The sequence below is a fragment of the Pongo pygmaeus genome, chromosome 13, assembly GCF_028885625.2.
Source record: "Pongo pygmaeus isolate AG05252 chromosome 13, NHGRI_mPonPyg2-v2.0_pri, whole genome shotgun sequence".
Classification (NCBI taxonomy): domain Eukaryota; kingdom Metazoa; phylum Chordata; class Mammalia; order Primates; family Hominidae; genus Pongo; species Pongo pygmaeus.
In genome coordinates, this window is record NC_072386.2 from 91662872 (window position 1) to 91677748 (window position 14877).

At 38.0% G+C, this 14877-nt stretch overlaps 1 protein-coding gene across 1 annotated transcript in view; it reads left to right on the top strand.

Moving 5' to 3' along the window:
* Positions 1 to 14877, top strand: part of PLPPR1 (phospholipid phosphatase related 1) — a 298422-nt gene that overhangs the window by 263712 nt on the left and 19833 nt on the right. Inside the window, exon 4 of the mRNA XM_054501460.1 lies at positions 970 to 1102. Coding sequence (XP_054357435.1) covers positions 970 to 1102 — 133 coding nt within the window. The remainder of the gene's footprint in view (positions 1 to 969; positions 1103 to 14877) is intronic.

The following is a 14877-nucleotide window of genomic DNA, read 5'->3' on the forward strand; positions in this document are numbered from 1 at the left end:
ACAGATGACGGTAATTAACCTTTTACTCTTCCTTGATAAGTCTCAATCTTCAGTTATGGCAGTGTCATTGTTCATGAAAACTTGTCTCCTGCCAATTCCTTGTTTTAAATGGGAATACACTGTCCTGGGTGCCATAAGGATACTAAAGAATTATTAAGATGTAGTCCCTGCTATTAGGGGGCTTCCAATCTACATAAGGGCATTATAATTTAAAGGGTAACATATACTTATTAGTTTAATAAGAGAGAGATGCCTATAATAAAGAAGGGCTAATCAACCAGTTCAGGGTAGGAGAAATATAACTGAGGCAAATGTGATCAAATAAGAATTTAGAATGTAAATAATTGTAATGGCACATAATAAGGTAATGCAGTTGAGTAAAGTCCTCACTTAATGTTGTGGATAGGTTCTTGGAACTGCAAGTTTAAGCAAAACAACAAGCTATATAACAAAACTAATTTTACCGTAGACTAATTGATATAAACAAGAGTTAAATTCTTATAGCATACAGTATGTCATTTCACTTAAAGTTCCAGTTTTCACGAACCTATTGATATAAAGTGAGGTCTCACTGTCACCTCTTGTGATGTGTGTATATAATGCCTTCTTGGGCACATTGGCTGTCTGAATCATTCCTCATCATTGCAACTCACACAGAAAGTTAAAAAAGAATTCAATCCCAGCATGAACCTTGTCATAAATTCTATTACAACTTATAATTTCAATTTGTTTCCATGTGACCTTAGATTTTAATATTATAGGATGAAACTCTATCTGAAATGATCAATTATCACTTTCTCTAATTCTTTTAAAGTGTTAAATGCAAATTACTATCTAATTCACCATCTCTTTCTAACATCTTTTAAAAGTATTGTGGGTCCTCAACAGTTTTGTTTTGTTTTTAAAGCCATGGGCCTCTCTTATCAAACAGATCTCCAACTTGACGTTTCTTAAACATTCCTTCCCTAGATTTTTATTGGTGAGATATCCATGTATTTCATAAAATCAACAAGAGAATCCCTGATTGCTCAGGAGAAAACAATTCTGACCGGAGAATGCTGTTACCTGAACCCCTTACTTCGAAGGATCATAAGATTCATAGGTGAGTACAAGATGGTGCTGAACTAAGCTCTCACATAAAAGTAAAATTACTAAAGGCAAACACTTGGTAAAATAAACTATGGAAGTATCAACATTAAAAGCAAGGGCTGCTTTGGGGATTTTCCTGATCCTACTGCCACATCAAATTTTTAACTCTCAAAATGGTACTTCTTAAATTGTCTTATGAATGATTTCAACTGATATTTCCCCCCACATAGCAGTTATCTGAGATTCCCCTGGACGTATGTTTCAGTATTGGCTGGATATTGCTATACACCTTTTAGCAGAGTCAGGCAAGGGGTTGGGGTGGGGGAGCATCAGGGGATGCCAATAAAGTAAATTTAGAAATAGTCAAATTTCCTGACAGAGATTTCCCATCCAGTAATTTTGTTATGCAGGGAATTTAACAAAGAGTGGGAAATCTCAGCCATCAGTTTCTTGAAAATAATGCCTTTTCAAAGTTGGAAAACAAATACTTTTATTAGTGTTCATGATAAGGAATAATGAAGGCATATTCTACATCCCTCCTTCTAGGACTTTTATGAAAACTCCTGAGGTGCTAGTGATTAATAATTACAGATATGGGAATAAATGTGTATGGGTACAGGTAGGAATAGAGATCTTACAAAGTTCCTGCACATTAAGTACTCTATAAATGATAACTATTACAGTATTCTAATGAGATCCTACAAATACCTACTGACCAGATTTTTAAGGGAGCCATGATACCATTTAAAACAAGAGAACTGACAACTGAGAAAGTGAAGGTCAGAATACAGCATGCTGTCAACAAGCCTTTTGGTAATCCTTAATCTTTTTTTCCTGTTGTAGGAAATGATTGAATTTCTTCAAGTAATAAGCAAATACCATATCAAAATCAAATATGTAATAACTTGTCTGGTTGGAGTGGAAATGAAAGAAATAGTGCAGCGGGAAACCTAAGAAAATCGAATTTAAAAGAAGTAACCCTTAACATTAAAATAGTCTCAGGCATTTGATGTTATTTGCAGAATAAAAGTTTTTGCAGATTATGGAAGTTTGCAATTGGCTTACCGGGTATACCCCGATCAATATGATGCCACTACTGTCTAGTTCACTCATTCCAAACAATGGTTCCTTCCAAAGATGTCCAGAGTTTGATCACTTCCCAGAGGGGCAAGATAAGAGATCATCAAGGGGAAATGAGGAGAGAATATTTGTTATACAGAACACTAAACTAGACATTTTACAGAAATTATTTCATTTAATCTACCCAAAACCCTGTAAAGTATTTTATTTTTTAGACAGAGTCTTGCTCTCTCCCCAGGCTGGAGTGCAGTGGCATGATCTTGGCTCACTGCAACCTCTGTCTGCCAGGTTCAAGTGATTCTCCTGTCTCAGCCTCCCGAGTAGGTGGGATTACAGGTGCCTGTCCCTAAGGCTGGATAATTTTTGCATTTTTGCATTTTTAGTAGAGACGGGGTTCCACCATCTTGGCCAAGCTTGAACTTCTGACCTCAGGTGATCCACCTGCCTCAGCCTCCCAAAGTGCTGGGATTACAGACATGAGTCACTGTGCCCAGCCCCTGTAACGTATTTCATAGTCCTACTTGTACATATGAAGAATCTTGACAGGAAATGGGGTAAAGTAACTTTTCCCAAGGAGTAACACATGCACACACACATACATAATTTGATTCAGGGAAGATTTTATGACCACTGTCCAATCTGTTTCCTGTACATATAATTAAAGCAAGTTATTTAAAGCAGAGATTTATTACAATTAAATTGGAATACCTTTAAAAGTCACTGTTATTTCCCTTGGCAAAGGTAAATTACACATTTTGTGACCCACCCACTTGAAGCAGAGTCCAAGGAATAGAAATTTTGACTGGCACTTGTCATTTATATAGACCTTTATGCATTGGTAGCACAAGTCTCTGTTCATTGAGGGATGCCAGAAGATACCTACCGTCCAGGAACCAGTCCTCTAGATTGTCTGTTGTGGTATCCAAAACTCCCACTTGAGACACCACATCGGAGTGAGGCATGGTTCAGAAAGACCACCATTAAAGTAGAAATTTGTCACGCTGGAGGAGCATCAAATTCCCATTTATAATCAATGACACGTTAGTCCATTTGGGTCTATCATAAGTTAATAGAGATCTGGACCTTGGGAGGATAAGCCAGCGACATTCAAATAAGGTGAGTTAGAGTTCAGCATCATGAGATTCTGCTTCTAAGGAAGGGATGCTAGAGCAGAGAGAGAGCCAAAAGATAACATTTAAACTTTGGAGAATTAGAGGAAACAGCATTGAAAGGCAAGGGGGATTGCTGGGTTTAGTAAAAAAAAAAAAAAAAAAAAAAAAAAAAGCACTTGCTTCACACTTTCCCTCTTTTGTTTTTTATGACTCTAGGATCCACCCAATTGCTCAAGTAAAAAATCTGAGACAGACCTTAGGCCATCTGGTAACTTGTTAGAAATTCTTAAGCCTCATTCTATACCTGCTAAATCAGAAAATATGGGGATTAAGTCTGATTATTTGTGTTTTCACAAGTCATCCAGGTGATTCTGATGCATGGAAAATTTGAGAACCACTGGTTTAGGCGATTAAAAGTTCTGTTCTCCCTATATCTTGTTTTGCAATATCATTGCATTCACCCCAGCCCCACAAAGCTACCATCTATTGACCGTTTTGTAGCTATTGAGCTTTTTGAAGCAAAAATATGAGCAAGTCAATTCTCTGCTTAAAACCTTTCAATAGATTTCTAGTGTTCTTAACATAGCCTACAGAGCCCTTCACAATCTGAGGTCCTCACATGCCTCCAGCCTTATCCGGAGTCACTCCCTCGTGAGGCCCTCTCCCATCATGCTAAACAGCTTCACATGCCCTCCAAAGGAAAGTGTGACACCTTGCCTCAGTACCTGCACATGTGCTGCTCCTTCAGCCTAGAATATTCTATTGCTACCCCTTTACTTTACAAGCTGGCCAAACCCTACTCGTCTTCAGAACGCTGTTTAGACATTACCTGTTTACCAATCCCATCAACTAGTTGCCTCGTCTTCTAGGCCTCCATTGAGCCTTGCACCTACATCTGTTATAGGCACTTCTCATATTACTATAATTACTTAAATCTGTTACTCCTATTAATTTGTGATCGCTTGGAGAGCAGAAGTTATATCTTTTTCATTCCATATCAACAGCATACTTCAAAGTACCTGGCACATAGGTTGCCAAAAAATGATTTTTGAGAGTTGATATGGTTTGGCTTTGTGTCTCTACCCAAATCTCATCTTGAATTGTACTCCCATAATTCCCACATGTTGAGAGAGGGACCTGGTAGGAGATAACTTGAATCATGGGGGTGGTTCCCCCATACTGTTCTCATGGTAGTGAATAAGTCTCAAAATATCTGATGGTTTTATCAGGGGTTTCTGCTTTTGCGTCTTCCTCATTTTCTCTCTTTGCCTGCTGCCATCTATGTAAGACATGACTTGCTCCTCCTTGCCTTCTGCCATGATTGTGAGGCTTCCCCAGCCACATGGAACTGTGAGTTCTTCATTAAACCTCTTTGCTTTGTAAATTGCCCAACCTCAGGTATGTCTTTATTAGGGTGAATGAAAAGCAAAGATAAACTTTGTTAAATCATGGATTTGCCTAAAACTAGTTTCATAAAAGCTGATTCTTAAGTATTCATTTGCCTTCTGTTTAATTAACTTTATTACCACTTTCAGCTTAGTCCTAGGAAATTAAAGTGCAGAAATGAGGTAATTTCTAAGAGAAAGCCAGAGAAGTCTGTTCTGACTTTTCCTGTAGGAGGGGTGAAGGAATGCATCTATTTATCTTGAGAAGGGTAACTTACTCTGAGTATGTGAATTTTTTTCACAAGAAAGGCTACTACTTAGAATAAAGACTCTTTAAATGGAAATGTTTTCTTTGGAAAAAATTAGAGTAAAATAAGGGAGTAATCAAAATGTATTAGAAAAACTTATTTTGAAGAGCTTAACAGTCTTTTTTCTAGCCCCAAAGCTACCAAAATACATACTACGCAATTGACATTGGAAAATGACAACTGTTTCCGCTAGCCATTCTAATGAACCTGAAATGGCATGACTTTTCTCTTGCAGTTTATGTAATTATTCCACAATCTACTACAAATAGTATTTTCCAAGAAATATCATCAGCTCCACATTGCAAAAAAGGCCAGTGAATTTGTTTTTAAGAAAGTAAGGCTTTATGCTGTAAAAGATGAAAAAACGTGAGATTCTAATACAATTCTGGTGAAAGTAAATTGATATTTAACCCTTTCTGCATTGCAATTTGACAGTGTATTTCAATAACCTTACAAATAATGGTTTTTTTAAACCCCAAATTCCACTGCAAATAATCCATTCTAATGAAACAATCAGAAATGTAGATTAATTTTTGTGGACTAAAATTATTTTTTAAGTTAGATATCTCTAATTTTTTTTTTAAAAAATGCTGCCATTGTAAGTTGCAACCTCAGAAAATGGTATTAAGAATTTTTCATGGAGAATATTCATGATATGTGAAAAGTGAAAACACTATGAATCCATAATTGTTTTTAAATAAAAAGAATACAACATTATATAAGTGTATATGTGTATTTGTGTGTTATCCATAGCAAAGAGACTGAAGGGAACCACACTAAAAATTAGCTGTTGTCACTTCTGAATTGTAGGATAATGGGCAAATTGGGCAAGTAATTTTTGGCTTTCTAATGTTCTATAATTTTAATTTTTTATCATGAATATGTTTACTTTTAGAAATCAGAAAAAGAACTAAAGATAATTTTTTTTTTAAGAGTGAGGGCAGAATAAAGGCTATGTAGAACGATGGCCAAGTTCTCTAACAGTCTTCAGTGTGGATAGAAGAGCAAAAATTTCAACTTGTTCTCTAATTCTTTTGTCTCCTCTCGTCTGTGTGGCATGGATTTGAAGGGTAGGCTTCTGCTTCACCCCACAGATCCAAATTAAGTTTTAAATGAGACAATGGCAAGAATAGTGAATCAAAGAGAAAACATTCAAATTCAACCATCTCCTCCTTTAGCAAATGCTAATGGTGTTGACTTTGACAGAGAGTATTAAATTCCTTTGATTCACAAATCCAACAATACATTTCCCCCCCCCACCAACATTCTCATTATAAGAAAGCTGCCTGTCCTCCCAGGTTTTAAGCATAAAACATCATAGCTAAACTTCTCTATCCACTTCTAAACCATTGTATAGTTTCTCAAGTTATATTTATATAATGTGGGAAGGGAGGAAAGGAACTGGCTAAACTAACAAATTTTACCTGTACTTTATAAAAACAAATGTAATCAAATTAGTAACATGTATTAAGACTCCTCTCTCTCATTTTTTCCCTCTTCATTTCTTTTACTTTATACCATTTCCTTTGCTACTACATTACATTGCATAGTAACAGCAATACAGATTTATGTTCTCAAGAGAGTTAAACACCCACCTTTCTTTTTCAGTGGCAATGACTAAATAAGGAAGTTACATTTTCCAAAAAAAATATGAAGTTCAGTTCAGTTCTGTTCACAAATATATTTGAGTAAATATTTTTGTAAATATCAATTATTAAATAGTAACTTTTTAATATTGAAAGGTAATTAATAGCATTCGAATTTGATGAGGGTTTTTGGTTTGTTTACCATATAGAAGGAAAACTAAATTAACTTTCCCTTCCTGAATAGTTGCTTTGAGTTAATTAAAAAACTGATCCAAATATGCAAACATTAGACTATTAGCACTAAAATAGCTTGTCATCCAGAGCTCTTCATTATAGTCTTTTCATTTGGGGTCACACAGTTGATCCATTATTACTTCTAATAAAAATTTAATTAAATACCAGCCAAGTCTTCTGCCATTTAGATCCGGTCCGAGGATTAGGTAGCACTGGACAGACTAAAAAGTGCCACGGTAAACAGCGAATTCATGTAACGCTAAATAATTTCCATAAATCAAGTGTGGTCTAAGTGAAGCATGAATATTTTAAATGCAGTTTCAAAGGTCATGGCGTTTTATGGTTGTAAGAATTGATACCCTGGGACGAGCTTAATGTCAGCCTTTTTGAGAACTAGAAAATCTTCGATTTTGAAAGTCACTTAAATGTACTTTATCAGAAAAAGACTTTATTTGATTCAATTAGTCTATTTCTGTTTGCATTCAGTATTTATAGTTAAAATACAGCTGGGGGGCCGGTATGTTCATTCAACCTTCAATGAAATACTCATTGAGCACCTACTAGATGCTAGGTACAGATTAAGGTGTTGAGAATCTATGAGTGAACCAAATAGAAATGTGCCCTCATTCAGTTTACAATCTGATAGAAAAATCCAGACACTAAACAAAATAAATTATAGTGTTAGAAGATAAGTGGTACAGAGAAAAATAGGGAAAGGAAATAGGGAATTTGTGACAACAGATATGTAATTTTAAATGGAGAGGGGAAGCTGTATACCATGAGAATTGTCGAGTTGGCAGTGAATTCATAGCAGGACAGAGCAATCAAGACAGGGATGATCCCAGGGAGCCAGATGCCCAGGGAACCAGGCCAGCTCCATGTGCTGACCGAGAAGTTCAAGCTACCCAGGTAGTCTAAAGATAAGTGACAGTGCCCAGGCACCCAACTTTCTTTCTGAGCCATGAGTCTAGATCATAAAAGAAAAATGTCAAGAGCAAGGCAGGACATGGGCCTATAAGCAGATGGAGATAATTTCTATAACTCAGCAACAGGAACCGTAGTTGAAGCTCAGGTACACAGGTTAAGAGGAAAGAGCCAGGAAGAATCTTAAGGGAAAAAAATGGAACCCCTGTTTCTGGACCACTTAAGCAACCAAGCCACTAGACTTAGACACTAAGATGTTTGCTGCTTCCTACTAGGGATCAGGATTGGGCTTGTGGCTGGGATTCAAGGATGCAGGGGAGGAAGGATACTGAAGCTGGTACCATGACTGGCCTAGAAGGCATAGCCAGGGAGCAAACTTTGCTTGGGTCTCAAGAAATTGAGGTTGCTTTTGGTTCTTCTGCTCAGTCCAGGGACTGAATCTCTTCCCCTCTGAATGTCATCCTTGGTGAGCCAGAATATTAGACATCTGAACAAGACTCCTACCCTAGAACTCCCTAGATTACCATAATTATCAAGAGGAAAGTTATTGAGTCATATGTGACTCTAATGATTCTTTTCTGCGGGTCCTCCTTAGCACTAGTGTTTAGAGGCTGGACTCCAATAAAGGACTGAGCAGAAAACTGCTTTCTCTAGCACTTTGCAGGTTAGACAATGCACATTCATGACCCTACAGTGAACTTAATTGCTGTAAAACAGTGTTTCTTACCCTCGGCACTATCGACATTCTCTGCCAGATAATTCTTTTTTTGTGTAGAAGTAGAATACTGACTTGTGTGCATTGTATTAATACAATGTTTAGTAGTACCCCTGGCCTCTGTCCACCAAATGCCAATAGCACTCACTCCTCCACTAGTGACAATCAAAAATGTCTCCAAACATTACAAAAGTTCCCTGGGGCAGGGTCACCCTCAGCTGACAACTACTTTTGTAAAGGTTTTTTTAAGTATATTTCAAAGACTTTTAAGAAGTTATACAATATCTTGCGTAACAAAAATATTCATATAACAAAATTAGGCACTGATGACTCAACAGTTAGTAGTAAAGAGTGGTTTCAAAGCTTTCTATAATAATTTTTAAAAAGTAGTGTGTGTTTTGGAAGCAACTTACTTATTTTTATTTTCTGAGACAGGGTCTTACTCTGCCACCCAGGCTGGAGTGCAGTAACATGATCACAGCTCACTGCAGCCTTGACCTCCCAGGCTCAAGCAATCCTCCCTCCTCAGCCTCCTGAGTAGCCGGGAGCACAGGCACACACCGCCACACCCAGCTAATTTTAAATTATTATTATTTGCAGAGACAGGGTCTCCCTATGTTGCTGAGGTTGGTTTCGAACTCCTGGGCTTAAGGGATCCTCCAGCCTCAGCCTTCCAGAGTGTTGATATTATAGGTGGCAGAAACTATTTAAGTTATTACATTAGAACATAATGAAATTGTTTAGGAAATGCATCAAGCAGAGGGCAACAGCACCAGATCTCAGTATCTGTAAATCACCAACAGGGCTGGCAGCTGCCCATGGGGGCTTGATACTGATCTTGTGGTAGGAATGAGAGTAGATTCAGATCATCAGCTTCAGCTTTAGAAACTTATAAACATGGAATCACGAAAGCCGAATTTAAAGACTTCTAAAAATCCAGGCCTCGATATTCCTGTATTTCTATATCTCTTGGTAGCTACATTTTTTTCTCCACATTTAGTTTGTATCTAGGGCATATTTTCTAGACTTAGTTGCATCCACATGTTCCATTCCACTTTAAAGTTACCATAGCCTCTGGCAAACTTTTATGTTTTCCTCTGTATTAAGCAGCATTTGGCATTATACCGCCTAGAGGGACCGAGAAGATATTTAGAGGCTAGGTGGCAAGAGAGAAGGCTCATATTTGTGAGATAAAGCACTGGGGAATTGTCCTGTCAAAGGAGTAAAGAGGATATTCTTGAGATAAAATCCTGTTAAGAAGTAATTTTATGCTTTGAGGAAGTAAAAATGTATTTGTTTGTTCTTTTGTTTATAAAAATATTTGGTGGGCTTTCTAGTTGATTACTCCTCTTTATTAAGTAATTATCCTTCATCTTCACTTATCATCATGAGTAATTACAATGACAAATAGAGGGTATTTTTTTCTAAACCACCAGTTTATCGCATTGTAAAAGGTGCTTTATTAATGCAAAGGATGAATAACTGAGTCAAATATGTATTTCAGGTTGTTACAATTGTAGGTTTCTTATCTCTTTCCTGCATTTAAAAAAAATTTTATAATCAATTTATAACCACTTCCCTTAGTTACATCTACTTCTCTCAGTTATAAGAGCAATATCAATAAAGGGCTCACAATTTACAAAGTGTTTTTACAACTTTTTTATGATTTGAATAATCACCCTGTGATACAAGGACTACTTATAATTCATTTTAACAGATAAAGTAACTAGGTTCAGATTAATGGATTTTAATAAAATCTATTCTTATTATTTCAACCATCTGATCAAGACAAGCAGGCTGTTGTCAGCCTTTGGTGTTTGTGCGGTATCGATAGGAGAAAGAGACTACAGCATTGCTCTGTAAACACCTGAAATTTACTATCCAAGGAACTGATGTATTCAATTTTGCCAGAAACTTATTTTTGAAGCACAATATATAAGGCATATGGATAAATTTGCACCAATTGTGTTTGTGTCATACTAGAAAAAAGTCAGATTCATTGCTAAAGTGATGAGAAAAGTGCCTTATTCAAATGATGACATATCATAGATATTCAATCTTCTTCTTTTTGGAAAATTGACTACAAAATTGAAGAATTCGTATTCTGTTGTGGCAAGTGCAATACATTTCACGAGGGACATGCTATAAAGTCCTTGCCTCTTCTCAGTGCTGTGTGTATGTGCGTGTGTGTGTGCTCCCAAGCATAAGCTAAAATATCTTTATGGTCTGATGCTTATTCATATGTATGTTAATAATAAATAAGCTTAGAGAATTATGATTAAGAATATAGACTCTGGAGCCCTACTATTTGGTTTCTAACCCAAGCTCCTCTACTCACTAGCTGTATGACCTTGGTCAAGTTAATTGACTTCTCTGGATCTCAATTTCCTCATCTGTAAAATGTAGAGATAATATTGTCTACCTCCAAGTCATGGTGAGCATTAGGTGAACTAATATTGCAAAGCACTTAGAACAATACTTTGTATGTACTAAGCACAGCATATTAGCTATTGTTATTATTACCTGGTATCCATGGCAGTCATAGTTAAACATCTCACCAGGTCAGTACACCTTTATAAGGAAATGGGATGAACATGGTAACCTCAGATAAATTATCTTCATAGGAAACTTCCAGTTTGAATAAAGCATGTTAATGAGAAAGCATTTTACCACTTTTCCTTTTCCTAAAGAAACTGTGGTTTCCTGAAGGAATGGTCTTCAACAGTAGAATTGAGGGAACTTGGCAAAAATAGAATTAGATAGAGATTTTCTACTAGGGATCCTGATGTAGAAAAGAAAAAGCAAAAGTGAACTGTATGTATTTCTTTAATCTTGTGTTCCATTTCCAATGGAAGTTAGTGGTTGAATCAGAATGTGGTTGGGGAAACAGTGTTAAGAATTCCTTAGGTATTCCTCTTACAGTGTTGAAATGGCACTGGTAAACACCTGCCATTTACTTGTACTTTTCTGTGTGGGATAAGATTTTTCATCATTTTTTCTACCAAAACAGAAGCCAGAAGCTGATGGGAGGGCACATTTTCTCATTTTGTGGACATCACGGTAGAAAAGCTACCACCAAGAGATGCACAAAGCTGGTTAGATTTTGAAAACGAGAAAATGTTCAAGCATCCTCAATATCATACAACATGCTACTACTTTCACTATCTTTCATGACATTATTTTACCATAGAGAAACAAAAGAACAGTCCTCTTTTAACAGTTAGTTTTTGTTATTTTTTTGTTTTTTTGAGACAGAGTCTCGCTCTGTTGCCCAGGCTGGAGTGCAGTGGCACAATCTGGGCTTACTGCAACCTCCGCCTCCCACGTTCAAGTGATTCTCCTGCCTCAGCCTCCTGAGTAGCTGGGATTACAGGCACCCAGCATCACCAGCTAATTTTTGTATTTTTAGTAAGGATGGGGTTTTATCATGCTGGCCAGGCTGGTCTCAAACTCCTGGCCTTAAGTGATCCACCCACCTCCGCCTCCCAAAGTGCTGGGATTACAGGGACAAGCCACTCTGCCCACAGGTTTTTTTGTTTTGTTTTGTTTGTTGTTGTTGTTTGAGAAGGAGTTTTACTCTTGTTGCCCAGGCTGAAGTGCAATGGCACAATCTCTGCTCACTGCAACCTCTGCCTCCCAGGTTCAAGTGATTCTCCTGTCTCAGCCTCCTGAGTAGCTGGGATTACAGGCATGCATCACCATACCCGGCTAATTTTGCATTTTTAGTAGAGATAGGATTTCACCCTATTGGTCAGGCTGGTCTTGAACTCCTAAGTTCAGGTGATCCGCCTGCCTCAGCCTCCCAAAGTGCTGAGATTACAGGCATGAGCCACCATGCCTGGCCAACAATTTTTGACAAGAGATTGAGAATGAATGTTAAGGAAAGTAGGGAGGGGTGGTACAAGCTGCGGTTCAGACTAAGCAACTGCCCACAGAGTAGCTTTTCAACGTTGTTGCAGAGTATTGTTGGCAATTTAATCCAGATAAATTGTTTTTATGTCTTTTTCACTTTTCTTTTCTTTTTTAAAGTTCCATGTGTTAGTTTCCCCACATGAAAATGTATAGGAGTTTTTATGTGCCCACGTGTTAATACTGAAACTGACAACCATTGTAATTTCTCAGAATCAGAAATAGGGACATTTCTAAGATATGCATGTCTCAATAAAACTACCCATCAATACTTCCCAAGTTCCTCATGACTTGAGTTTCTTGTGCTTCACAAACATCTCCAATAAAAAGCATTTGTTGTGTATGACATAGATCTCCATACTCTAAGGTTTTTTTATTCTCACTGCATTAGAATAGAGAATGCTTTGATTAGTGAATTATGATTTACAGTTTTCCAATTCATGAGACACTTATAAAGTCCCAGTTTTTAATGATCACTTATTCTCTAGTTGCCTAGCACTATGCCCGACTTTGTGAATTTTATAAAAAGGAGATATGATCCCTGTGACGTACATGCTAAATGGTTTTTTGTCAACTATGTTCTCTGAAATCAGGGATGCAAGGCACCAACATGAATTAGAAAATATGGACAAGTTTCTATGCTCTTTTATCCTCTTCTGTTAATCTCTAAAGTTTCTTCAGCAATTTATTCATTGATCCCACAATTATCTGTTAAATGTTTACTATGTGCCAAGTTTGATGCTAGGTGCTGGGACTGCAACGATGAGCAAAAACAAATGTGTTCCTTGCTGTAATAAAGCTTGCATATTCAACAATTCTAATGTGACAGATGGAAATTATTGAATAATCTATGCAAGTGTAAAATTTCTACTGAAACAAGAAAGAGAATAACCATTCTAGTCTAAAATAGGAGATTTTTCCAATGTCCAATGTGATCTGTGATTATTTCTCCCTGTTTACTGTTAAATGGGGCAAGACCTATGCACGCTCTGTTTATCAGCAGAAGTGTGACTTGTTCTTGGCCAACTTTTCAGAGCTACAGCTTGAAAGCAGATGTACACAGCCCCAAGTCCAGTCCCTAGTTAGCAGACTTCCTACTAGAGCTCCTCAGCTCCAAGGAACTAGCATCCGCTGTCCTCACTGTGTGGCTCAGTGGTACTCTATAGAGCATGCACAAAGCTGCTATAGCCAGCAGCAGCCATGCTCTCCAGAACACGTGGATCTAGTCCTCTCAGAATGCGAAATGCCCATGCCTGTGCCCCTGCCGCCTCCTGTTGAGTTCTTGTCCAGGAGTCTCTCTCTAAATACATTTAGAAAAAAAACAGGTAAGAGAGGAGAGTCTTCAGCAAATTCAGAGCGAACTCATTTAGTGGGGAGACAGAAGCCTTGTTTTCTGGGGATTCTAAATCCTGGATCTCAGAGTCAGGGGCCCGATAGTATGAAAGAAAGAAAACCTTTCCCTAGGTTTTCTCCTGCAGTCTCTGTAGTCTCTGTCTTCTGAGGAGAAGCTTGAGTTTTCCATGAGGTAAAAGTGTGTGTGTGGGTGTGGGTGTGCGTGTGTGTGTGCATGCGCAAGTGTGTGTATGTGTGTGAGAAAAAGAGAGAGATTAAACATACTCCATATGAAGGTTATCAACAGTGGACCCCTCTCACTCATCCTCCCTTCAGTTTGGTGTCAGTTGGCAAAGTTTCCATCTTTTTTCACTGTCATCATGTATGATTTTAGTGGACAATGAGAGATGCTCCATCACAGGCTGTCAGCAAAGTGCCTTTTAGACTGGAGAGTTACACATTTATCATTTAGTATGCAACATTTGGCCTTCAGTTTTGAGGCTCTACCCAAGGTCCCAGACTTTCAGGGCCTAAAAGGAACATGGTCCTTCCTTTGCTCACCCCACCAACCCCTGCTAATTGTTACTCTGTTGCATGCATCTAGGCTTCCTAATGAAGGTCTGCTGTGTGGACAGCACTGAGCAGTCTGGTTCTATACTTTTCCCAGTTCTGAAGGGATCCTGGAATGAGGCCTATTATTGTTTGTCAGTAGACCAATTATTGGTGGCTTTGAAGATCCCCTTCATGCACGTTTCCTGGTTCTGTCACTGTTTCTACTACATTCTTGGTGGAGTCAAGGGCTGGAGTCCTGCGCTGGGTCCATAGCAGGAATAGGGTCGCAGAATTTCACTCCTTGTCCTAAACTACTAGGGATCAAAGATCCTAACTTGTCCAAAGACATCCTATCTGAGATCAGATGGGGTCCAGGTAAAACCCCGAGGAAAAAAAGAGAGAGACTTTAACACCTTCATCATCCTCTTTCTTCATCCTTTGTTTAGCCCAGTGTGCATCAGTTATGTTTTTTTAGGTCACAAAGAGCTCAGGTTTCCTTAGACAATCCATGTTACTGGGACCTGATCATGGCCATCAGCAGCAGACGCCAATTTTTTTGTCCCTCTTCCAAGCCTCTTCTCTACTAATTTGACCCTTCCTTGGCCATTGCTAATGCAGTTACCCTGTGCTGTGGTGCCAAGCTGGATGTGA